Source organism: Micropterus dolomieu, linkage group LG10, assembly GCF_021292245.1.
Source record: "Micropterus dolomieu isolate WLL.071019.BEF.003 ecotype Adirondacks linkage group LG10, ASM2129224v1, whole genome shotgun sequence".
Lineage (NCBI taxonomy): Eukaryota > Metazoa > Chordata > Actinopteri > Centrarchiformes > Centrarchidae > Micropterus > Micropterus dolomieu.
In genome coordinates, this window is record NC_060159.1 from 15,195,847 (window position 1) to 15,220,014 (window position 24,168).

At 39.9% G+C, this 24,168-nt stretch overlaps 3 protein-coding genes across 5 annotated transcripts in view; all 3 read right to left on the reverse strand.

Moving 5' to 3' along the window:
* Positions 1 to 4,477: 4,477 nt before the first annotated feature.
* tmem18 (transmembrane protein 18) lies at positions 4,478 to 7,071 on the reverse strand. The gene is made up of 5 exons (XM_046060359.1): positions 6,898 to 7,071; positions 6,596 to 6,713; positions 5,600 to 5,654; positions 5,355 to 5,448; positions 4,478 to 4,876 (listed from the first exon to the last, which is right to left on the reverse strand). The coding sequence occupies exons 1-5, from the start codon at positions 6,988 to 6,990 to the stop codon at positions 4,778 to 4,780; spliced, it is 459 nt and encodes a 152-aa protein (XP_045916315.1). The 5' UTR covers positions 6,991 to 7,071; the 3' UTR covers positions 4,478 to 4,777.
* A 4,200-nt stretch (positions 7,072 to 11,271) lies between these two features.
* Positions 11,272 to 15,106, reverse strand: si:dkey-126g1.9 (uncharacterized protein C1orf115). Of its 2 annotated transcripts, XM_046060363.1 has the most exons (3): positions 14,680 to 15,106; positions 13,508 to 13,518; positions 12,346 to 12,469 (listed from the first exon to the last, which is right to left on the reverse strand). In XM_046060363.1, the coding sequence occupies exons 1-3, from the start codon at positions 14,986 to 14,988 to the stop codon at positions 12,403 to 12,405; spliced, it is 387 nt and encodes a 128-aa protein (XP_045916319.1). In that variant the 5' UTR covers positions 14,989 to 15,106; the 3' UTR covers positions 12,346 to 12,402. The 2 variants fall into 2 exon arrangements, with proteins under 2 accessions (XP_045916318.1, XP_045916319.1); XM_046060362.1 differs by lacking the exon at positions 13,508 to 13,518 and having other exon boundaries at positions 11,272 to 12,469; positions 14,680 to 15,094.
* A 279-nt stretch (positions 15,107 to 15,385) lies between these two features.
* Positions 15,386 to 24,168, reverse strand: part of si:dkey-119f1.1 (Structural maintenance of chromosomes protein 6-like) — an 18,963-nt gene continuing 10,180 nt past the window's right edge. For both annotated transcript variants that reach the window (XM_046060360.1, XM_046060361.1), the window contains exons 15-27: positions 23,401 to 23,602; positions 22,987 to 23,101; positions 22,567 to 22,727; positions 22,264 to 22,399; positions 21,764 to 21,844; positions 21,510 to 21,680; positions 19,070 to 19,207; positions 17,307 to 17,452; positions 17,011 to 17,136; positions 16,740 to 16,845; positions 16,367 to 16,519; positions 16,153 to 16,250; positions 15,386 to 15,919 (exon numbers count right to left, since the gene is read on the reverse strand). In XM_046060360.1, the coding sequence (XP_045916316.1) occupies positions 15,817 to 15,919; positions 16,153 to 16,250; positions 16,367 to 16,519; positions 16,740 to 16,845; positions 17,011 to 17,136; positions 17,307 to 17,452; positions 19,070 to 19,207; positions 21,510 to 21,680; positions 21,764 to 21,844; positions 22,264 to 22,399; positions 22,567 to 22,727; positions 22,987 to 23,101; positions 23,401 to 23,602 (1,736 nt within the window). In that variant the 3' untranslated portion in view covers positions 15,386 to 15,816. The remainder of the gene's footprint in view (positions 15,920 to 16,152; positions 16,251 to 16,366; positions 16,520 to 16,739; positions 16,846 to 17,010; positions 17,137 to 17,306; positions 17,453 to 19,069; positions 19,208 to 21,509; positions 21,681 to 21,763; positions 21,845 to 22,263; positions 22,400 to 22,566; positions 22,728 to 22,986; positions 23,102 to 23,400; positions 23,603 to 24,168) is intronic.

A 24,168-nucleotide genomic window follows, 5' to 3' on the forward strand; every position in this document is an offset into this window, starting at 1 on the left:
TCTGGGGCTGCATGAGGGCTGCCGGCATTGGGGAGCTACAGTTCATTGAGGGAACCATGAATGCCAACATGTACTGTTACTGAAGCAGAGCATGATCCCCTCCATAATGGTCAGGCACCATCTTATCTTAAAGAGCTCATAGTACCTTACTATCCCACCAGAGGACTGCGCTCCCAGAATGCATTGTTACTTGTGGTTCCTAGAGTCTCCAAAAGTAGACTAGGAGCCAGAGTGTTCAGCTATCAAGCTCCTCTCCTGTGGAACCAGGTTCCAGTTTGGGTTCAGGAGGCAGACACCATCTCCACATTTAAGAGTAGGCTTAAGACTTTCCTCTTTGATAAAGCTTATAGTTAGGGCTGGCTCAGGTAGTCCTGAACCATCCCTTAGTTATGCTGCTATAGGCCTAGACTACCGGTGGATTTCCCATGATGCAGTGAGCTCCTCTCTCCTCTTCTTTCTCTCCCACTCTATGCAACCACATCCCATTATTGCATGTTACTAACACAACTTCTCCCCTTTCTGGTAGTCTTATGCTTTTTTGTCCCTCTCCTCTCTCCTCCTATCACTTCCTGCAGATTTTCTGGCTCTGGAGCTGTGGAGTCTGGATCTGTGGTTGCAAGTCACCTGCTGCCCCCGTGTTCCTGCTCGACACCCTCTACTGCAACGACTATTGTTACTAGTCCTATTGTTATTATTGTTATTATAATCATTAACATTACGATTATTATTATTAACACTGGGTGGTGTGGTGGTGCAGTGGTTAGCACTGTCGCTTCACAGCAAGAAGGTTGTGGGTTCAAACCCCATTTGCCCCGGCCTTTCTGTGTGGAGTTTGCATGTTCTCCCTGTGTCGACAGGTCACCAGTCCATTGCAGGGCCACACATAGACAGACAACCACTCATGCTCACAGTCACAATTTAGAGACACCAATTAACCTAGCCTGCATGTCTTTGGATGGTGGGAGGAAGCCAGAGGAAGCCGGAGCACCCAGAGAGAACCCACACAGGGTCTTTCCGGGTGCTAACACTACTATAAATAGCTGTACCATTTTACATTCAGTCTATAGCAACATCACCTTTACTGTCTGTACGTCTGTGTGGATATTGTGAAAGCTGCCTCCCACCCCTCTCTCTCTTTCTCTCTGTTCCTCTCTTGCCCTCTCTCTCTCTCCTTCACCCCCAACCGGTCGAGGTAGATGGCCGCCCACCCTGAGCCATGGTTCTGCTCCAGGTTTCTTCCTCTTAAAAGTAAAAGTTTTTCCTTACCTCTGTTGCCTAGTGCTTGCTCTAGGTGGGAACTGTTGGGTTACTGTAAATATCATCACAGAGCACGGTCTAGACCTGCTCTTTTATGAAAAGCACTCTGAGATAACTTGTTGTGATTTGGCACTATATAAATAAAATTTAATTAAAATTAAGAATTCGGAGACTGGGCCACAGAGCAGCATTCCAACATGATAATGACCCCAAACACACCTCCAAGACAACCACTGCCTTGCTAAAGAAGCTGATGGTAAAGGTGATGGACTGGCCAAGCGTGTCTCCAGACCTTTTTACACTTTTATACAAGCTGAACACTCACTACTTCAATTTGTAGCAAAGTGTCATTTCTTCAGTGTTGTCACGTGAAAAGATATAATCAAATATTTACAAAAATGTGAGGGATTTACTCCCTTTTATGAGACACTGTATGTCTACTGTTTATTGCTGTTCTGCATGTCTCCATGTACCAAAAGAAGGTTGTGTGTTATTGCTTCGTGTTGCTTGCATGGCGACCTGTGCTGAAATGCTATTTGTTGCTACTGTACAGTATATTGATGAAGGTTTCAAAACATCTTGCCAAAGGACTGCGGTTGAAAATGAGCCAGTTGGCTAACACTGGCACATTTACAGCAATGTTGATCAATTTGTGTTGTCCTAAATGAATAAATGAATTGCACATTTGGGTAAAAATATGTTGCCCCTTGTAAAAATAATATAGCTTAACATTATATACATTATAATGTTAAGATGAGATTAAAGATACTTAAGGGGATAACTTGTTTTTAAGGGTTAACTTTATGCTATGTAATTGGGGTATGATCAACACATTGATTACTAGTCTGTACAGATCAGACATATACCATGTGTCTTTAACTCTGCTTGCTTCAGTCCTTCATCTGTAAAGTTTTGACTGCACCTGTGTGACCCTAAGCTTCAGCTCACATGTCGTGATGTACTGACATGATTCATCCTTGATAGACATGTCAGTTTCTGGGCAAGAATTTTTCTTAAATTGCTGTTGTAACATTCCTAGAGTTATAAAAAGCCTCTGTCTACTACACTCATTGGTAACTTTATCAATTAGGATTTACTGATAGGTTAATTATTTAACCTTCTGTGAGGCCCAAGGGTCACCTTCATTAGTACCTTTGACACAAGGCAGGATGGACAATCACGTGAACTTCTCACATTTCCATCCGCATTTCACAACAGAAATCATTGTTGGTTTTTCCAGTTTAAGAATTAGGTGCCCACACACACTTCATCTACTTGTCCTCAATAGAGAAGAAGATACAATGTTGCCTCATGACTTTTGTCACGTACACTGTTCCCCACCTTTCAGCCTCAACACTATTGTCATCTCCTCGACCCTCTTTCTTTTATGTAAAATGTGTTCACCCACAGGACTGCAGCTGACTGGATGTTGTCCAATGTACTGTTCTGCAATGACAAACCAGAGGAAAGCAGCCATATCTGAGATACATGAAGTGGTGATCTTGGCTGCAACTTTTCCACCAATCAGACAGAAAGATTTAAACAGATGATAGTGTCCACCCCAAATAATAAATAAAAATGACCTTCTCAAACTTTCTCCGGGTGCCTTTAAACTTTATCTATTATTTAGACATGACTCAAGTGTCTCATCAACTGAGATCTACCTAAAAAGTGGTAACATACTCTTATGATTAGGCATCTCATAGGCAATGCAACATGTGTGTATTTGACACCTGTTTGTGTTTACCAGAGAGAGGTCAGAGTGCAAACTTCGACGATTAATCTCTCCCCCCACCAATGCAACAGACCCATTTCTTTTCCTCTCCCCCGTCCTCTTAGATAACTTCCGACGTTGACAGCAGTCCAATCAGTCATGTCCACAGGCAATCAATTCTGACAGATTAATGTAGCAAAGACATACTAACATGTATCGGGGAAAACAAATAAGGAGTGAAAAAATTTAATATAAACAGCCAGTAAGGTTTAGGTAGGACATCCTGGCAGCTCTCTGCAGAGATAAGAAATGAAAAAAAAACAAAAAAAAACAAATGGGAGTGTGAGTTGAAAGACAGATTTGATGGAACGCAGGACCTGTCTCATGTCATTAAATCCATACTGCCCTCTAGTGGTGCACCAACATCTCCAACACTTTTCATTTGTGACCTTTATGTTTTACTGCAATGTTTATACATAAAGCAACAAGTAAAGAAAAAACATTGTGGTGACTGAACTTGAATTTTATACATAGTGTCTAGCTGTTGTATATTCCCTCAGCAGCCTGTGTGTGTGTGTGATTGTGTGTTTCTATCTGCTTTTTTAAGACACATACTCTGCATACTGTATGTTCAAGATTAGTACTTGTATACTGTTAATTTAATAATAATAATAACAACATGACAAGCTGAGAATACAACAGGTAGATTTAGCCTTTGGTGTTGGGCCCTGCAAAGTCGTAACGACAGAAAACATGTCACAGTAGGAAAAGCACATGATAAAATGAATGATGGCTTAAGTCCAGTAATCTGATTCAGTTTAAGGGTTCTGGTATTGTGCGTGCTGGCTCACTGGGACACTTGAATAGAGCAGAACCATCATTATTAGTAAGACCTGTGCTTCTCATACTATGACAAGTCAAAATGTGTGCTGTGAAAAGCGTACTGGTAGACATGAAGGGTTTAAACCTGTCTTGCACAGGGAGCTTATCCCAGTATCCTAAAACAGCCACCCCCCTCCCATCCATTATGAGGAGGACTGTGCCTCCCGGTTGGACCAACTGACAGGTCACAAGACCTTACTTCCAATTGCCACTCCCCTCCCTCCACTGCGTGGGAGCTGTCAGACAAGTTCGACCGATTCTGTGATACAAAGCCAGTTAGGCTAGCATAGCACAATTTGATTTTGAAGTAATTTCCAGCCCACAGGGGCCTGTTGAGGGTTTGTTGAATAAAGTAAGGTTTTTCTGAGATGTTGAGTCAACTCTTGAAATGACTCAACATCAACATAATTTATGTCCTTACGCCCTCCCATAGTCTCAGTCAGTGGATCGATGATTAGTCATGGATTTATGCTTAACCCATTGTAGTCCTTCTTACACAAATAAGGATGCCAGCATGATAACAGGTTGTGGTACACAAAGTTTTTTCAAAATAAAGTTATTTCTTCCAATCTCCATGGTCCATGTACTGCAACATCACCAGTCTTTGAAATTAGGAGTCACATAAGTTGTTCAAAAACACTTTATCATTCGTTGTGCATTTAAACACACTTTAAAACAACATTAAATACAAAACAGCAAATGACCTTTGGTCCTCGTAAATCTCATAGTGTACAGTACATTCAGCAGCATCTTTCAACAGCTGTTACCAGAAACACCCAGTCCTGACCGACATCCACGAACAATCCTTTTACAGTCACAAGAAGGAATCTGCCTTCCGTCTCCACAATTCAGGATTAGCATAGAAGGAGACACGGATTCCTAATTCCTCCCAATGAAGCCCATTTTTGGACATAAAAAGAGGGATCAGTCATTCTTCTCTCTCTTCTCTCTGCGGGCCTTTCGCTTGAGCTGGAGAGTCTTCAGCTCCGTCATAGTGGAAATGGTCCTGTACACCCACACCATCTACAAACATTCAAATAAACAGGTGTTGAGTACTTTTTTTAATAGAGCCTGACCAATATCGGTTAATTTGAGCTAACTGCAGATAACATGGCACGGTGTTTATAAGAGCCGAAAAATGACAATTACAAAAGAAACGAAGAGAGTGATCGCACAATCATGTTATAAGTGTTATAATTGCATAGTCAGTCCACCAGAGGGCAATCTGCAACTAAACTGGATTATGTCATATAATCTTGTGAGGTCTCATAACTAAATATATCAGTTTATTTCTGCTCAGCATTATTATCGGACTCATTGTCCAATAGAAAACAAACTACATTATAAACACATAAACAAAACCTGATATTTCGGAATGTCAGATTTTCAAATCCTCAGATATTAAAGTCAGTCTCAGTCTTAAAAATCCTGTATTCGTTGGGCTCTAGTTTTTAACATTTTATTTGATATGACAAGGATGAGGTGAAAAAATAAAGCTTACCACAATGATGACTGTATTCAGCAGAAGAGGAATAGAGTAGACCAAAGATATGAACATGCCCTTGGAATCAAAGTACTGGAAATTAGAAAAGGACCTGCAAAAAGAATAAAGATTAATGAGATTTTCTTAATTAATGCATGTGTCCTGTTTTCGAACAACAGAGCCTTTACACACACACACACACACAAACACGTGTCATTCCACAAACGAAACTAACAAAATTAAAAATTGCTGATTGGTCTTACTTCCAGTTCATGGCTGCCAGCTCATTTACATATTCAGCAGTGTACACCAGGCCAACTGTGGATAGAGGATAACACTTTATTGACTCCCAGGAGAGACATTTGGCACTAACAGACCACAGAGGTAGGTAGAAGAAAAATATATTAAAAATAACAATAAAAATAAATACAGTACATCAAGCCTAGTGTGTATTATTAAAGTAATGTATGTAGAATTTACACAGATAATAAAGAGACAGAAGCCTTTTAGTACTGCCTTTTATTCGCCTGTACACAGCTTTTCATTTACTTTTTATAGTTTTTTGTCAGGTGTATATAATTTAATGCTGTAAGCCCCTACATTACCAATTTTTAAATGCTCTTATGAAAAATGTTAAGAGAAATACACCCATGTTTTACATGATGCAATCTAGGCCTGGGCAATAAAACAATAACGCTAATTATCGCAATAACATTTTTCCTCAATAACAATAATATATATATATATATATATATATATATATATATAATTATATAATAGTTTGATAAATGTTTGATTTAATTTATTGGAGCACTTAATTTTTCTACTATTGATTTTATTGAGGAAAAGGGAGTGAAAAGAGATTCTACTTAATTTTACTCATGACAACATTATGATTATCATAACTGTTGTGATCCACAGTTTAACACCACAGTTAACCATCTGATTTCTTCAACTTTCACTCAGGAGCAAAAATCAGCCTTTAAACATGATTTGACATTTATTGTGACAATTATCAATATAGATTTTCTTTTTTATCCTCGTAATATTTTTGGCCATATAAAATACAGGTATGTGACAGGAAATTGTGAAACAAGAAGTTAGTCGTTAACTTACAACTTACTGATAGAAGTGTTTTCTAATGAGACAGTATTTCGCCATATGTCATGTCATGTATGTGAGCTACTTTTACTCGGTATCAATCAACAGTCTTCATTAAAACGAATCATTGTAACGTTAGGTATTTTTTATTCACTTACCCATGAGCAGGAAGTGGCATATCTGAGCTCTGTAATACCTGCAGGTCAGTACAGTCAGGAACAAACACACAACATGAAACACCAACAGACCGATAAGCCAAGGTTCCGACCACTGCACCTACGGACAGTAAAAAAAAAAAACAGCATCAAGCAACTGTCCCTTGAACTATTAATTTAAGCTGAATATGACTGTTTCCCAACGAGTAGCTGTGATTAATTAAACACAATCGATATATTAGCCAAGATAGCTAACTGCTAACTTAGCTATTTCGCCGCCAGGCAGAAAATCCTATTTAACTTACAGACATGAGAAACGTCCATATCGAAGTAATTCTTAAATTGCTGAACCCATCAATGGGGATAGAGCTAATATTCTCCGCTTTCTGGTCCGTCATCTTCACAAAACCCTGCTCAGCCGAGCCTGCTGTCTGATATAAACACGGATGTACGGACAGAGCACTTCTGTCGCAGTAGAATTACGTCATAGAAACGACCGAGTGTAGTTCTTCTTCTTGGAGTTTCTTTTGGTGGTTGGCAAACAACAAAATTGCGCATTACCGCCGCCAACTGGTATGGGAACTAGATCAGGACTTTCAATATAAGCCGCCGCCGAACACTTTAATAATAAATAAAATAGATAACATTCGTTTTCTGGACGTCTTGGCTGAAACATTACATAAAAGCAAAGTTTAATTAGTGTGAATGCTGATTCAGGAAATCTTTTCTATTCTGACTTCTTACCATCTTCCATGACTTTTGCATAGCCTACTTTCAGCCACAGAAACCATTCAAATGTCAATGTAGTCATAGAGTGCACACTTATTAAAATTCAACCAATTAATTAAAATAATAATAATAATAATCTGGATAAAGCCTCTAAGTTCTTAAAAGAACTAGAATACACAGAGAGGAACATAGACATAAACACATAATATAAACGCAGCAGTTTGGCAGGTCTAGACGCAGAATGGGCCACATCAGGTCCGGATTCTGTGTCTGCGTGGATTCTGAGAGAAACAAACATGAGCACATCGCTCTCAAACACTGCCAGGTTGTTCACCAGTCAAGAGCTGTGAAACAACAGCACGACTCTGTTGTTAAATAAAAAGGAAAAGTTCCAATGCATTCTCTGGCGGACCCGGATCAGCTGTTAGCTGTAAACACACCACAGGGCTAACACTAAGGTTGCTATGTAGCTGTGTTTTAATGTTTTAATGACCCTTACCGTAATCTTGTTTTACTTATTAATTTTGCTTTGTTAATGTTTGTATGTTGTTCCTGAAATGTAAGTTGCTGTTGATAAAAGCGTCTATCAAATGAAAAAAAAATGTAAAATTCAGTCTTGTCTCAGTTAAAAAAAAACACTGCTATAGGTGGTGGTCTTATGTTTCTTTTAGGGATAAGTATTAAATGAGCCCCAGAGCTAAATTATTAAAGATTGTTATTGATAAGCTGCAACGTTACTGTTTCTTCTAAATCTCTGCTTCTTAAGCTTTAGTTTAACTTAGTTTAATATAATACTGCAACATCTGCCTCATACACTCCAAGCAAAGTCAGCAGACCTTAGCGCTGAAAGGGCAGAGGGTCCAGTAAAGTCAACCAGGTATATTCCTCTTATATAATAAATACATTTAGTCATTTAACTTGTGTTTTTATCCAAAGCGACTTACAATTGCTATATATATGTTAAAGGTAGCACACCTCTGGAACAACTAGGAGTTAAGTGTCTTGCTCAGGGACACATTGATGTGTCACAGTTGAAATTGAACGCAGGTCTGACACCAAAGGCATGTGTCTTATCCACTGCTCCACAACCAATAAGTATGCTCATTACTGTATGTAGACTTATAATTTAACTTATTAATTTTATTATTTCTAAATGTACCTGCTTCTCCCTGCACTCACTCACTCACACCTTTACCTCTGGTCTCTCACTGCAAACACACCGGCTTTCTCCGGCTCTCTCTCTCTGTCTGCTCCCCTGAGTTTCTCCATCAGCAGTAGGTTATGTTTTATAAAGTCGCAGAAAAGACACAGAACTCGTAATTTTTCTGGATATTTTCACCCATGATCCTTTTTCACGGAAGCATGTGCACCGCATGCCAGCTTGTTAATTACGTAGCCTATCAATGTCATTATCCATCCCACTGATTCATTGTTAACATCGTCCAATGCCAGAGTATGAGTGTGTTCTCTAAATTAAATGGAGTTTGGTACAAACAGTAAGTGCATTAGTTTAAAGGCCCGACCAGAATCTCGGTGACGACTCAGGGCTAGTTCGTGAACTTATTTAACTAAGTAGGGATGGGGATCGAGACCCGGTTCCAACATTTCTTAAAACCCGAAAATCAATAATGTCCGAGCTTATCAATATTGCTATCAAGACTAGTGGGTCCTATAATGTAACGTTATGTATCAAGCGACTAATCTGATTTATCTTGAGACGCGATGAATAAGAAAGGTAATGTTTTTAATGATGGTACCGAAACGGGGTATTAAACGGGCCCAGGACTGTTTATCATCAGGCTGCAGCCTCTGCTGCTTTTACACGCACACACACATACACACACACACACACACACACACACAGCGGCCAGCAGAGCGAGATGTCGCGGTGGAGACGGTGAAGTTAAGTTCGCTCCAAACTACTTGATTTGTCGACATCTACGCTTGTTGGCCTACTGTAAGTATGTGCAATAAAACCTTGGAGGCATCATCCCCATCCTGCAGCACCTTTAAATATAAAGGTGAGCGGTGTCCAGGAGAGGGTCCCTGTCCTCTAGTCTGATCAGTCCTCTGACTCCTTTTTTTCCTAGAACACCTGGAGGCCTGGTCCTGTCTGCTGCTCCGCAGAGAGAAGTATGACCGAACACACCTGAAGACTTGTGTTAGAGACTCCTGGGTCCCCGTTAACTTCTCTGTCTGTGTCCCAGGTCCAGTGAGGAGATGTTGAAGATGGTCCTGAGTCGTCCCTGTCACCCTGAGGACCAGTTCACCACCAGCATCCTGAAACACTTGGCGTCCAATCACGACAACATGCTGGGAGAACACATCAAGGCCCAGCTGATCAAGAACAACAACCAGCCCCGCAAGAGACAGAAGTGAGGACAGATGGAGACAGAGGTGAGGACTGACAGGTGAGGACAGTCATACGAGAACAGAGACAGACAAATGGATGAGGAAATATAGGACAGAGGTGAGGACTGAGTGGTGAGGATGGTCTCTGGGTACCTGTTGAACAGTAGTTGTGTCTCCGTCCTCAGTCTTTACAGTTCCAGCAGTCAACTGGCTCAGCTCAGCCTGGAACAGATCCTGGAGCTCATGGACAACCTGAGGCTGAGTCTGAGCAACACCAAGAACAGCTGTCAGTACACAATGGCTTATTGATCGCTTCAGGAGGGATTGATAACTGATAGCTGATAATGTCTTCACTCAGACCCCGATCTTTCAGGCTCTGCAGCACGTTCAGGCCAGCTGTGACGAGGTCCACAAGATGAGGCACGCACGCTCTCACACACACTGACAGGTGACATCACTGCGGCGGCTGATATCACTTCCTTCCTTATCACATTAAATTTGATATTTAATGTGTCTGATTTGTGAAACCAGGCAGCAGCTTTGTGTCAATGTCATTGTCCAACCCAGTGTTTCATTGTTGACATCGCCCGATGACAATTTTGTAGACTATATCACTATACCCTATATTTGAATTTTGTGACTGCATTTCCTTTGTGCGTTTCTTTTTTTTAAAGTCGTGATATAGGTCTTAAATTTCATTAATGATGGTCTTAAAAAGGTCTTAATTTTGACCTGCAGAAACCCTGATTGTTCCATTACCTCGTCTACCTGACTTAAAAATTTGCATAGTGTGGAACTTCTTATTTTGAACAATCTTTATTAGCTATCTTAATTTTCTTGTGATTCCTTATTATACAAAGTCTCTTTTTCCACAAAACACAGTAAAGTAAAAGGAAATTTTATTTAGCTCATGAGATTCAAGTTATTATCACTTAACACCAAAAAATCTCATTAAGCATCAGTGAATCAATGTAATTTAATATGCAGAAATTAGGTTTTTCTCAAAAGTGTATTTAGTTTACTCAAAAATATTACCACTACTTAAAAAGTTTAAGGTAATGAGTTTCCACAAATATATTGATTATTCTGAATTTATTCGGGTTTACAGTGTAATTATATTTTGCATCTTTCCCAACTCTCCTTCAGCTAATTCTTCACACAAAAGTTAAGCCAGCAATGCAGTATAGCGCCATTCACAATGTCTCTAGTTTAACCCGAGTTTCTCAATCAGGTCTCTTCTCCAATCTTCTCTGGATAAGAATCATTACATGTTCTGAAGTTTAAATTAAATGCAATTCTGATTTTATTCACTGAATTCTTTAAAGCCTCTGTAGATATCTGAATGAACTAGCGGTGACTTTATTTTAATTATCAAACAGTAAAGACTTGTACATAAACTCCTTTGTTATCTTAAATTCCTCCCACGCGACCTTCCTTTCAACAACCTAGTTACTTTCATCTGAACTGTTTTCCTCTGGGCCCCTGGGACTTTGTGTCATTGAGTTAAGGCGGGCTATATACATATGGTCATAGGACCTATTGGCAGTGGACAGCAGTTTAAACAGGAAACCTAAATAAAATCTGAATAACCAATGACCCAATTTTGGTGCACAATTTATTAACATCCATCCTTAACCACTTATCCTGCGTACAGGGTCACGGGGGGCTGGAGCCAATCCCAGCTGACATCGGGCGAAAGGCGGGGTACACCCTGGACAGGTCACTAGTCCATTGCAGGGCCACACACAATTTATTAACATTTTATCCCAATACCAACTTACAAATATGACTTGCAAAACCTTTTAAAAACATGAAGAAACTCTCACATGTACAGACACACTGAAATGTTTGGGACTACCTTCAAAAGTCACACCATTACCTTTCAGTCGGAGCATCCTCTTAAACTGGTAAAAAAAACAAAAAGAAAAAAAAACAACAAAAAAAAACTTGATCATTGGTCTAGTTGCTCCACTCTGAAAGGACAGGTTGGCCTGGTTTCTTATTCATCCTTTTCTTTTCAGGTACTTCTCTGGATCACTACCCTGTTCAGTTTTTCCTGCCTGTAAGAGACGTCTGCCCTGATTCACTTTCTGCAGCTACATTAAATACTCCTGTCGTGCTGCAGGAGCCACAGTCCCAAATTATCCCTCTGCTCACATGCAAACACCAGCTAAATAACTTGATTAAAAAACATTCAAGTGTTAAAAAAAAAGGCACATATGTTTTGTAGTATCTAAGCCTGGGGTAAATAAGTGCATGAGCAATATGTGATTTAGACTTAAATGAGTACATACATTAAGAATGAACAGCAGAACATCATGACTTAACATCAACAACCTGTCAGAGTAGGAAAATTACAGGTGTTAATGATGAAATAAATGATGGATGGGACAGTTCATTGGAACATCATGAATGTTAAAAGTAACACCTTTTGCTTTTTCTACTTTGAACAGTCAAAATGTCTGCTGTGAAAAAGGCCCATTTCACAAAGGCATGACTTTAACATGGAGATGCCTACAGCACAATAAGCATATTATGACTGCAAGTTGTGAAAAATGGATATAAAAATGCACAAATCTTCTAAACATTAAGTCTTTGGTCAGTGTCCCTGGGTTGACTGATATGTACAGTGAAGAAATTGCAGGAGATGCATGGCGCTCAGGTCGTGTTTCTGCCTGGGTGAAAGTCAGGCACAAAAGTAGTGACCACTGTGATCGGGGTAGAGTAGCCTAGGGCAAAATTGTACAGACCGAGCATAAGACACTTCCAAGTGGAGCGCAGTGCCTTGCCAACATTCTGAAAAAAGACAAACATACAGCCGGAAATCAATCATTAATTCTGTAGATTATAGCAATGCAATCATCCACATTCCAAGTAATCTGCTCTGTGAAAGGTTTCCCCCTTTACAAAACCCCTCACATGATCACAATCATGTTTATTCCCACATTATTCAGACGATCCAAAGCTTTGTCATTGATTTTTGACAGAATTAGGTTAAACAAATATGGGAATCAGGAGTTGACATGAGATCAGGCAAAAGCATGGTGTTTTAGAACAATAGCACCCCAGGAGGAGAGGTGCAGTCTGTATTTATCCCTAAATGTAAACAAAAAGTGCCGTGAACACTATTGTCTCCTGTACTCTTTGGACAGGAAAGGGCTGACCTGCTGAAGCGGATATAGGAAGTTAGATGTTTTAGAAAAATAGTGCAAGAACAATCGTACTTCCTCTATGTAGTAAGTTAAAGTGACTCTTTTTACTAGCTGAACAAATTAATAACTTATGATTTATATAAATTATTTAGAGTCCAACCACCAATCTAAGAAGATAGATAAGTTTGGTAAAAAAGAAGGTACAGATTAGTACTATTAGTCAGTGGACATTTTAAAGATTAAAGATTTATACGTCCAACTACCACGTCCAAGGCCAATAATAAACTTTCACACTCCCAGTATTAAAAGTAGTCCGTCAGCATGTTCTGACAGATTTATGTAGGCCATGAAAAACTGATAAGAGTCTGTTCTGTTACTGTTCAGTGTAAACAAGAGCACCTCATCAGTGATAAATGTGTTGTGTCATAAACATGTTGGTTTGGATCAGATTTCATCAGCCATTTCCTTACAAATTACAAATAAATCAAGTCAAACAGTAAAAAGACTGAGATTGTGCGAATTAAGGATGCTTTGTAGGTTAAAGGCAAATTTCATTATTTTTAGTGCATTCGCTTTCTGGTTTCAGTTTTTCACACTCATCAGTTTATTGGAATAATTAAAATGAGGCTGATCGATTGATGCCATTTTGAAAACAGTTGTTTGAGTTGACGTTTCAACTTACCTCAATTGAAACTACAAGAAAAGAAAAGTTGGATCAATTCAGGTAGCCTTCTACAAGTTCATCGCTGGAAAATTGCACATTGCAAGCAAATCCTTAAACAGTAGCTACTTTTACTTTAAAAGCTACATCCTACTAACTCATTGCAGTGTAAGTATGACTTTACTCATTTATGACTTGTTTACCTGACATTTGACAACCAATAAGACTGTTATAAACAAACATGCCTGGTCACTGATTAACTTATTGGAATAATGTTGTTTGAAGTCATAGATGGTAGTTAATCAATCACACTTGGGCATGGGTTACAAAGCAATCTGTCAAGTAAACTGACCACTGATGTTGTCAGAGGAGCTCTCCTGGCCCTGCCACCTGTACAGACTGGCACGGATTTATCAAGAATTGAAAAGGGTAAAGCTGAATTATAAACATTCACACCCAGGTATAAAGTGATAATTGCAGGGAAGAGTTAAGACAGACCAGGAAGTGGACAATTTTGAACTGTATGTCCTGACCTCTAGATTGTTTGTCAGGATGTCCTTCTTCTCTGCGTCAGCAGGCCGAAGAAGTGCATATGGAGCTTTAAAGCTCTTTAGTGAGAATAATCTCTGGCTTTAGTCTGGCTGGGTCAGCGTGAGCCCACAAATCAAACAATCATCCAAGATGAGTGCTGCTGGTATTATTTTGTTATACTATGACCTCAATAAGCCTGATTTTAGGCAAAATGGGGACACACAGTACCTCTGTAAAAGTGATATTTTCCAAATAATTTATAGCATGACAACAGGTTTGTGCGGATGAATTTCCCTGAGTTTTTGCAATAATTAATAATCTACTGCAACAATTTTTTTGAAGCTGATTTATGTCATGTTAGTGGTTCACATTTTACTACAGTGAAACTATTATGAATGTGGTGAAGGAGGCATGTGGTTGTTTTTCTTGTGAGGCCCTCGTGTTTGAAAAGCTGTACTTTATTGTTTTTGTGAATTTTATCATGTTGTATATGTAGCATTTTAATTTATTATGTTTATGTATGGCTGCTACCTTGGCCAGATTTCATTTGTAGAATAGATTTTTGATCTGGTAAAACAAGACTAAAATAAAAAAATAGGAATATACACACATGAAAGTTCACTGAATAACATTTTAAGAAAATTTAAAGAGAGAACACTAACCTTCTTTACTTTCTTGTACATTTCTTTTCTTTTCTTCTTCTCTTCTGTAGCCTTGGCTTGTGCCTCGTCATCAATCAGCGGCTCATACCTCTCTGACACAAATGCAAGATGAATTTCTCGGTGGGACTTCTCATTTTGTCTGCTGTTGTCTGCAGCTGGATGGTCGTCACTGTCACTAGAGTGATACACACTCTCTTGGTGATCTGCACAGTCCACATGGCGCTGATATTTCGCCGCTTGTACGTTCAGAGTCTCTGCTCCTGCTGGATTCCTGTCAAACAACCTCGACGGAAGAGATTTGGGCTTCATGTTGCCTGCTTGCTGCAGCTCTCAGGGATGTGATAACAAGTACCGCTTTCCCCAGGACGTCAGATTTGTTGTCACCCGATGTTATTGTGCATGAGTGGAAGTGCATTCCAGTTGGACCGCCTTGTGTGGAGAATTTGGCTCAGAGCCCTTAAAGGTGCACATCCTTCCTCCTCACAAGACTGACCTTTAAAGTCAGGGCAAGTTGAATTCAGATCCACATCAAAACAACTTTCATCCCTTGAGAAGTGAGCAAAGCTGACGAAACATCAAGATTCTGTGTTTACCATGTCATGTCACAAAAACACCCTTCAGTTTGAGAAAGACTTGAGGTGGAAGCACTCTCCACTACAAACCTGAAATATACTTAAATGTGCAAAGAAACACCACTAACACTACATTTGTCTCTTAACGTGTGGTTTAATGAAAATTAAATATTACTTACAGTGACATCATTAACTTCTTCAATGTGCCTTTAAACAGGTATTTTGGCAGGGGATATAAAAATACTTCGCCTCCATGTGCAGTGCCCCTCAAACTAACAGTGCCAACATTTTATTGGTGCTTGAATGCAGCACTATAGTACAAAACAGTTACGGGACTGCCTACTAAACAGACCTTTGAACAATTATTACTTTTGAACACAGAGGAAAAAAACAAAAACAAAACAAAAACTCTGATGGGAACAGAACAACATCTGGCTGCACTTTTGCAACATAAATGTTCCCAGAAAATGGCACACAACCCTATCTTGCCCTGATTGGTGGAGGGTCTTAACGCCTGCTAGTGGTCTCATTACCTCATTTGATTTTATATTACGAGCTAGCTATATTACTGGTCCTCGTCGTCTTGACTTCTTTGTGCATTGTTGTTTTGGCAGCGGTCTGGATCTTTCAGACGGAGGATGCGGATTATCTTACTCACTGGGAGAGAACTGGGAAAAAAAGAAAAGATGACAACGGGACCTTTCAGGTTAAGTAGCTTGTGCTCTTTCCAAGGGAAACTAAGCGGCATATTAAAATCACATGGCCTTTACTCCTGAAAGGATTACTTAGTCACAGCTAATTTTCTAAGTGAATATACAGTAACTAAGTCAATAAACACATCTGGGTGGTCCAACTGCTTTGATATAAAAGCATATAAACAAACAGATGTATCAGTGAATACCTCATGCTTTGTGGGGTGAGGAAAATGAACTGTCTGTAGCGCTGACCAGCAGCCACCTTCAGCATCATGTCCATTGATATCCTCCTGTTCACCATGTCCTGATCGAACAAAATATCTTTTTAATAAGACTAAACACAGTGAGACAGTTTCTTCAAGTGTTATACAAAGTCAAGGACCCCGCATAGGAGCTTTCCCCAAACCTGTCTCTTATTACCATGTAAACATCAAACTCGTCAAGGCAGCGGAAAGGCGCCTCTGTGATGGCCCACAGAGAGAGGACAAAGCACACAGTGGAGAAGGAGCGCTCGCCTCCGGACAGGGAGCGCATGTCACTCAAGTCAGCCTTGTTTCCCTGGCCTGGCTGCACCTACAGAGGAGTGGACGAGAAACCACTTTTGTACAAGAAAATCTTTGCTGTGAGCATTTCATGCACCACCACCTGGTTAAAAAAAAAAAAAAGCTGTAGCAGTTATGTCTCGCTTTTTTATGAGTCATGAGCGTCTACAGTTCACAAATGTTAAACAAAATAACACCTCATTGTACGTTTTTAAATGGAAAATGAAGACTGAATCAAACATTCTGCTTACTGAGATGGAGAGGGTTTCATTCTTGTGGTCAAAGGTCATACTTCCAGTGTAGCCTCTCTGAGCCAGCATGCTATCAAAGTAGTATTTACAGCGGGCCGAGAGGAACCTAAGATACCAAGAGATGCAGAGGAAATGGATCAGATGGACGAGGAAGGATTAACGGGCAGAAGAATTGATGACAAATCAAGGAACACAGGAGGAGCTTCATGTTTTCTCTAGCAGTAGTAGTGTAAAGAACACATTTCCAGGATACAATTTGTCAACAGCTTACCTCCGGAGCTCAGCGTAAACCTGGAGTCTGTGGTTCATGACACTATCCAGACTTTTGATGAAGCTGTTGAGGTTCTTCATTTGCTGTGCCATGTTCTTGTAGTTCTCCAGAGCCTCGTGGTACTGCCTTGATGTGGGAAAGATGGACAAGTTTGGAAAATGTATGAGACAGGAAGGTTTACAAGTTAAAATGAATAAACTGATGTTTGTGGTTGCTGAAAGTTGTCTAGTCTAACATATGTAGGAACATTTCATAATAGTGTCAGGGAAGTAAAAATAAAAGTCTAAGTAACATACCTCACAACCTCCTCCCGGTCACCCTGTTGTTCCTGCTGGGTCGTGATCTTAACCTTGAGGCGGCTGATCTCACTGTCCAGACTCCTGGCGTTCCGTCGTCCTTCCAGGCGCTTGGGACAGATTTCTGTGGCCTTGGCGACAGATATCTGAACCCCAAGGGTTAAAACGAATGATTAATTTCTGAGAATCAATTCAGGTGAAACTACAATATACACAATCTAGCACATTAATTTAATAGTTATCTTAACTCACAAAAACAAGGTATACTTTAGATCATCATTGCTCCAAGGCTAAACATGCTCGTTACTCTGTATTGCCGTGTGCATATAATGAAAAGTATTTGACTGCTCTCAAACTTCTAGGACCGACACCATTACTTCTACTGAAAGCGTACAGCTCCCCCTCTGTTTTTCAGGGTTTCTGCAGTGTTCACCTAGTCAAAATTAAGACTTTTTAAGACCACTATGAATGAAATTTAAGATCTACAATCACAACATCAACAAAAGAAATGTACAAAGGAAATGCAGTCACAAAATTACTTGCAGAGTGAGTAAATGTATGCAAATTAGGGTACAGTGATGTCTACAAAATTGGCATTGGATGATGTCAACAATGAAACACCGGGATGGACGATGAAATTGATAAGTGCCTCGAAAAAAGGATCACGGGTGGGAAAATCCAGAAAAAATACGAGTTCTGTCTTTTCAGTAACTTTATAAAACATTACCTACTGCTGATGGATAAACTTAGGGGAGCAGACAGGGAAACAGAGACAGATAGAGGCGGGGAAAGCCGATTTCTTTGCAGTGAGAGACCAGAAGTAAAGGTGTGTGTGAGAGTGAGAGCAGGGAGAAGATAAGTCAAGGTAGGCGCAAAGCAGGTACATTTACAAATAATAATAAAAATAATGTCCATGGGGATTAGAACATGCTTTCACAGGGCGGGATAATGTAAAAAATTTTTATGTTTTCCAATAAAAGAAATTCCACATCATTTTGCAACACAGTTATTACCACATCTGTGAATAGGTAGGAAAATCTTGAGCAGATTTTGAATAAAATACACCCCAAAAGCTAAATAAGTCTACTGGGGTTGAATTATAACCCTTAGATCTGGGAAAATTCATTTGGTTAGTTTTTTTGATGCTCTCCACAATGATTTTACATTCATGACGCAGCATCAAATAGTTTTCAGCCTCACCACCTTATGACAGGAAAACCCTGTTAATATGACATCAGAAATATTAGGCCTACAGATAGGACTGTTCATGTTTGCCTTGTGTGTCTTAATTTACTGCTTTATACTTTTGTAGAAATTAACAGACAGGCAACATGAGAACCACCTTCCTTCTGTATTATTACAAGCATTTCATTTGTACATCAAAATCCAAAAGAATAATCTCCTCATTAGCTTAAAAGGACTAACGTTAGTTTGCATCCCTAATTTGCTTTAACGTTAATAACCTCAGCTCCTCCGTGGTCAACACTGTCCTGTCTTTTTAACGTAATGTTAATTTAACTATGAAGATGTAACTTATAGTATGTATACAGGACAGAGGTAGCGTTTCATGGACGTTGGAAAATTAAAAATGATTTAACACCTAGAACACAAACCTTCAGCGAATTTAAGACTTTTTCAGGCCTTAAATTTTGAATTTTAAGACTTTAAGACCCTACAGAAACGATCAATTACTTATCTTGCGATTTAAATTTTTTAAATCCACCATGTCTGAGGAAGCCCCGAGCATCTTCTGTATGGCATACCTGTAGTTCCTGCTCCTTGCTTTCCAGGCTGGCCTCCAGGGTCTGTATGTTTTGGAGATGGGCACTGCGTTTGTCGTCATAGTGTTTCTTGTGATGCTTGCATTTCATCACCTCCTGATCAGTCTTGCTCAGCTCCTCCTTTAGTAGGACAAGCACACAAAGCACGACCACATGAGCTCCTGTGGGCAGCCGAGAATCACCACCAAATGACTCTGGCAGAGCAACTTTTTGGAACAATTAATACTTCTTTCAGCTGGTTGAACTTTGGTCATATGCCCCATGACTCTTGAATTTAATCCTTGATTAAGACCTTTATGTAGGGACCCATAAAATCAGTTTCAATTTTTCCCAAATTCTGTTTAAATTTTTCCATGTTTTATGATTCAAGCTCTTTGTCACCCAAAGGGAGTGTGTAATCATGTGGTGGAAGAATAAAATATCAACAATGCAATAAGAAAACCGTAAAAAATTGGGTAATGAATTTGATGTATCATGCAAATATGCATTTAGAAATATTCAAATGTATGTGTAGTTATTTATGGGGACAATTCATGACAAATGTATTGTAGCAATACATGTACTGTGAATTGCTCCCTATTAAATAGGTTATTACTTGACTACTGATGATTTCTTCCCACAGATCTTCTGCAGGACAGCCTCCACTATGCTGCTTAAACACATGGTATTAAAAGCTTGACCAGAGGTAGCTTTTTCATTTGTTCCAACCAAATATCTGACTCAGCCCATACAGCCACGTTTTCAACAAGCTCGAATCTTGTATCTGCTGATGTGGTTACACTTTTGAGAGTTTGTTGAAGTGACTGAGTGACTGTCTGCACTATGACTGTGTGTGTTTGTGTGTGATCGTGTTTACGCACAGGAGGCGCAGAGCCCTTCCCTGTTTTGGCAAATTCCACAATATTCTGCATTTTACAGTTGATTCCATTTTCAATATCTCTCTCTCCCGCGTTGGTGCAGGGTCCCGCTTTTTGGCAACTAGCTCTCCATTTCTTCCGGTTCAGGGCATCTTCGGGGGTGACGTTGCCGTGTTTCATACTTTCCTTTATCCGGTCCATCCACCGCTTCTTCGGCCGGCCGCATGGTCGCTTTCCCTCCGGATTCAGGCGCATTGCTCTCCTTGCCACAGATTCTTCTTCACTGTGGACTGCATGGCCATACCATCTAAGACGTGCTTCTCTCATCATTTCTATGTTCAATGCAATGCCCCTGGTTTTCCACTTTCATTATAAAAATTCTGCAATTCCGTCTCTGTTTTCCGCATCGTATTTACATAAAGGTAGGGACCTTTATGTAAATAAGTAAAATTCCAAGGTCATTCTTACATTAATGTAAACTTAAAGCCGTTTGCAGCGCTTTGTCAGGAAAAGCCCTTCCATGGAATATATTCAATTCTCTCCCCAGGACCTGAAATACCACTGGGAATTTAATTAAACCTCATAAACCTCCACACCACCACAAACCTGAGCTGCTGAACATGTTTGCACCGACAAGTGCGTTGAACTTACATTTGAAACAAAACGTAAAATTACATATGAGGCTAAAATGTGCCACTTCCCGCTGATTTTATGACCATTACCACCCGCTCCCGCAACATGTTTATCCACTCCCGCCCGCACCCGCAAACATTGTGACATGCAGAGTAAAAAAAAGGACACAAATGTTTGTGCTATGCTAAACGGCAGTGTGACGGAAACCAGCGAGGCTGTACACTGAGTAAACCTCACTCCCGACACCTTAGGAGACATACTGGCGACTGACGTCAATGATCAAGGGGTTTAGCGCCCTCGTCCCGTACTGGAGGCTGCTGGTTCGAGTCAGGCCCGCGAAGTACATTCTCCTGAGTAGTCGCATGTACTGTTTTTAATCTTCTTTTCAACTTCATTTGTTGACTCCATCTTATCAGCGCTACTGCGGGACCCGCAGTATATTTTTTAACCACCTGCAGCACATTTAAAACTGCCTGCTCCCCCGTTTTGTGTTGGATCGCGCAGGACCCAATCCCAATGCAGCTCTCTACACTGTATCCATTGGCACATATGGTGCAGTCAACACATCAGTACTTAAGTCAATTTCTGATTGAAAATGAAAACCGCAATGCGTTTTCAAATCAGAACGATTTGGAAATCCTGTGCATAGATCAAAATAAATCTTACATTATTATTCTTAGTACCCCACTGCCACATAGCTGCCTGTCTCTGCTGTAGACTGCCTCAAACAAAAGCATTTACAGGGTCTTGATGTTATATTTAGTACAAAAACTGGAGGATATTAAAAAAATGTAGAGGCAGAAAAGCTGTTTCACATGTTGCGATTTGGGAATTCCACAGGTAGAATTGCAAGATTTACTTAAAATGAAATCCAAGGTGCTAATTTGAATCTTTCTTAAATCCAGTGACTGGGGTCAGCCGATAGTTCTCACCTTTATTGAGTCGGCCTCCTCAGCGACTATGTTGATCTGCTCTTTGTGCTGCTTGTACTTCTGCTCTGCCTTCTCATAGGAGGCCTTATGCTTAGCCATCTGAGCTTGTGCCTCATCTAATTCAGCCCGCTTGGATGAGATCTTGGCAACAATCTCCTGAAGATCTTCCTCCTGTAGTAGAGTCAATTAAGTACAATTAAGTACAATTTAAGTCTATCAGGTCTGACGTTTGTACTGCATTGATCTATACAAACCAGGGGCCTGAGGTCCTCTGACTGAGGTTCTTCCACATTTTGTAGGTCTGTCAGCTCCAGCTGTAGCTTTGTTGCCTTTTCCTAGAAGAGATCCACACACTTCATCAGAAACGTTCCTTATCATATCAGAGGAGAACACTAGAAATTTGATTTGGAAATGCATTTTTAATTTAGCAGTTTTCCAACTGTGTTTATTTTACATTTATGAATCTGTGTTTCAATTACTGTATTAAATGACAAATTCTGAAATATTGCAAAAAAAACAAAACAAACAAACCCCCAAACAAAACATTTTGAATTGTACTGAAACAGAAAATATAGAATAAGAAAAAATGATTTGAGTTTATAGACATTTTGTTTTCAAATAATAAGGAAACCTATTCAGTATGAGCTACAATTTTAAGGTAAGATAAGGTCTGATAAAATGTTATGATCCTCATACTTCTACCCTGGAGTCAGAAAGAGATGAATAATGATTTGTGAGAGGTAAAAAGTGTTACTTTGGTTGTCTTCTGCTCTACGGTGGTTCTTCTCAGCAGACCATCGTTCTGTTTGATTTCTTCATCTAACCTTTTCATCTGCAGCTCGAAGCGAGTCACCTGACCTTTCTGATTCTCCATCTCCCTCTGCAGGTGCCTGAGAGAAAAGAGAGGAACCAAGAGAGGAGACGACGGGGTGAAAGAAACCCAGGATATTAAGATAGAAGAGAAGACAATCGTCTATAAACTGTCTTTCTAAATATAACAAGATATGGTTTCTATGACAAACCCTATCATGTTGAAACCACGGCAGTCAACACCCACCTTATCTCTTCCTCAACATCTCCCGAGAGGTAGTTGGCTCTAGTCTGCTCAGCAGTGTAACTGCGGTTACTGAAGATCTGATCTCCCTCCTTCGAGAAGGCCTGGGTACAGTTCTGTGGAGGGCTTTTTCCCTGCATTACTTTCCGGGCCTCTGTACGATTCTACACACACACACACACACACACACACACACACACATGGTGCTTTATAAGTTCCATTAGAAGTGCTAAATCTGAACCCAGTTTTTATGGGTTATATTGTTGTTTTCTGTTATATATATAGTATAGCAATATATGTATTTTCTATTGTATACTGCATTACATCATTCACAAAAGATATATGTAACTTGGCAGATTGTTTACATCAGCTTCAAACACATGGCTGGATATCTTGTGTTACTGGGACTTTTCTGGTTGTTACCTTAATGAGGAGAATGCTCTCTATACCCCTTTGATCAATCAGGCAATTGGCCACAACTGGGTCGTCAATTTCTAGAGCTTGAAGCACAGAGGGGTAATCGGGGTGATTCACAGCCCTGACACAAAGACAAAACATACTATTTATTAGGGAATTTTCAGATATTACGTTTAATCAGATACTCCACACCTCCTGTGGTTGGCTTGATTCCATGCCAACTAGTACTCCATTTTTTACAAGCTGTCAGAGCAGAATAAAAGCATAAAAACATCCACATGCATTTCTCAAATTACTCGTGTGGCATCATTAATTTCAAACTGTCATAGTATTTCCACAAACCCGGCCCCAAGTCAATGCACTATTAAAACCTTGACAAGCTTTTAATAAATGCTTTGTGAATTTTCAATACGGCCTCACCTCTTTCTTGTATCGTGGACATGTGGGAGAAAATGGCTTGTTATGATGACAGGTCTACGGCCAGGAGGGAACACTTCGCCCATGAGGCCCTGTAGCACCTTCTCATCCTCGTGGTTATCACAGGTAAAGGCATTCAGCTGGCCTTTAACACATACTTCTACAGCCAGGGCCAACTCTGGATCCTTTAGGTTAATAAGGTAACCTGTGGAAGGAAAGGAAATATAAAAGAAAAGTGCATTTTTGTACATAAAAAGAGCGAGACCTTTTTCCTGGCCAGCTTTCAATGATAAATTTTACATACAGTGAGGAAAATAAGTATTTGAACACCCTGCTATTTTGCAAGTTCTCCCACTTAGAAATCATGGAGGGGTCTGAAATTGTCATCGTAGGTGCATGTCCACTGTGAGAGACATAATCTAAAAAAAAAATCCAGAAATCACAATGTATGATTTTTTAACTATTTATTTGTATGATACAGCTGCAAATAAGTATTTGAACACCTGTCTATCAGCTAGAATTCTGACTCTCAAAGACCTGTTAGTCTGCCTTCAAAATGTCCACCTCCACTCCATTTATTATCCTAAATTAGATGCACTTGTTTGAGGTCGTTAACTGCATAAAGACACCTGTCCACCCCATACAATCAGTAAGAATCCAACTACTAACATGGCCAAGACCAAAGAGCTGTCCAAAGACACTAGAGACAAAATTGTACACCTCCACAAGGCTGGAAAGGACTACGGGGAAATTGCCAAGCAGCTTGGTGAA

Excerpts from the sequence above, each read along its gene's own strand:
- tmem18 (XM_046060359.1), bottom strand. The coding sequence starts at position 6,990 with ATGACGGACCAGAAAGCGGAGAATATTAGCTCTATCCCCATTGATGGG. Across the intron at positions 6,714-6,897 it reads TATGGACGTTTCTCATGTCT|GTGCAGTGGTCGGAACCTTG; the intron begins GTAAGTTAAATA and ends TACTGTCCGTAG. Across the intron at positions 5,449-5,599 it reads CTGGCAGCCATGAACTGGAA|GTCCTTTTCTAATTTCCAGT; the intron begins GTAAGACCAATC and ends TTCTTTTTGCAG.
- si:dkey-126g1.9 (XM_046060362.1), bottom strand. The coding sequence starts at position 14,988 with ATGAAGCCCAAATCTCTTCCGTCGAGGTTGTTTGACAGGAATCCAGCA. Across the intron at positions 12,470-14,679 it reads TGTACAAGAAAGTAAAGAAG|AATGTTGGCAAGGCACTGCG; the intron begins GTTAGTGTTCTC and ends GTCTTTTTTCAG.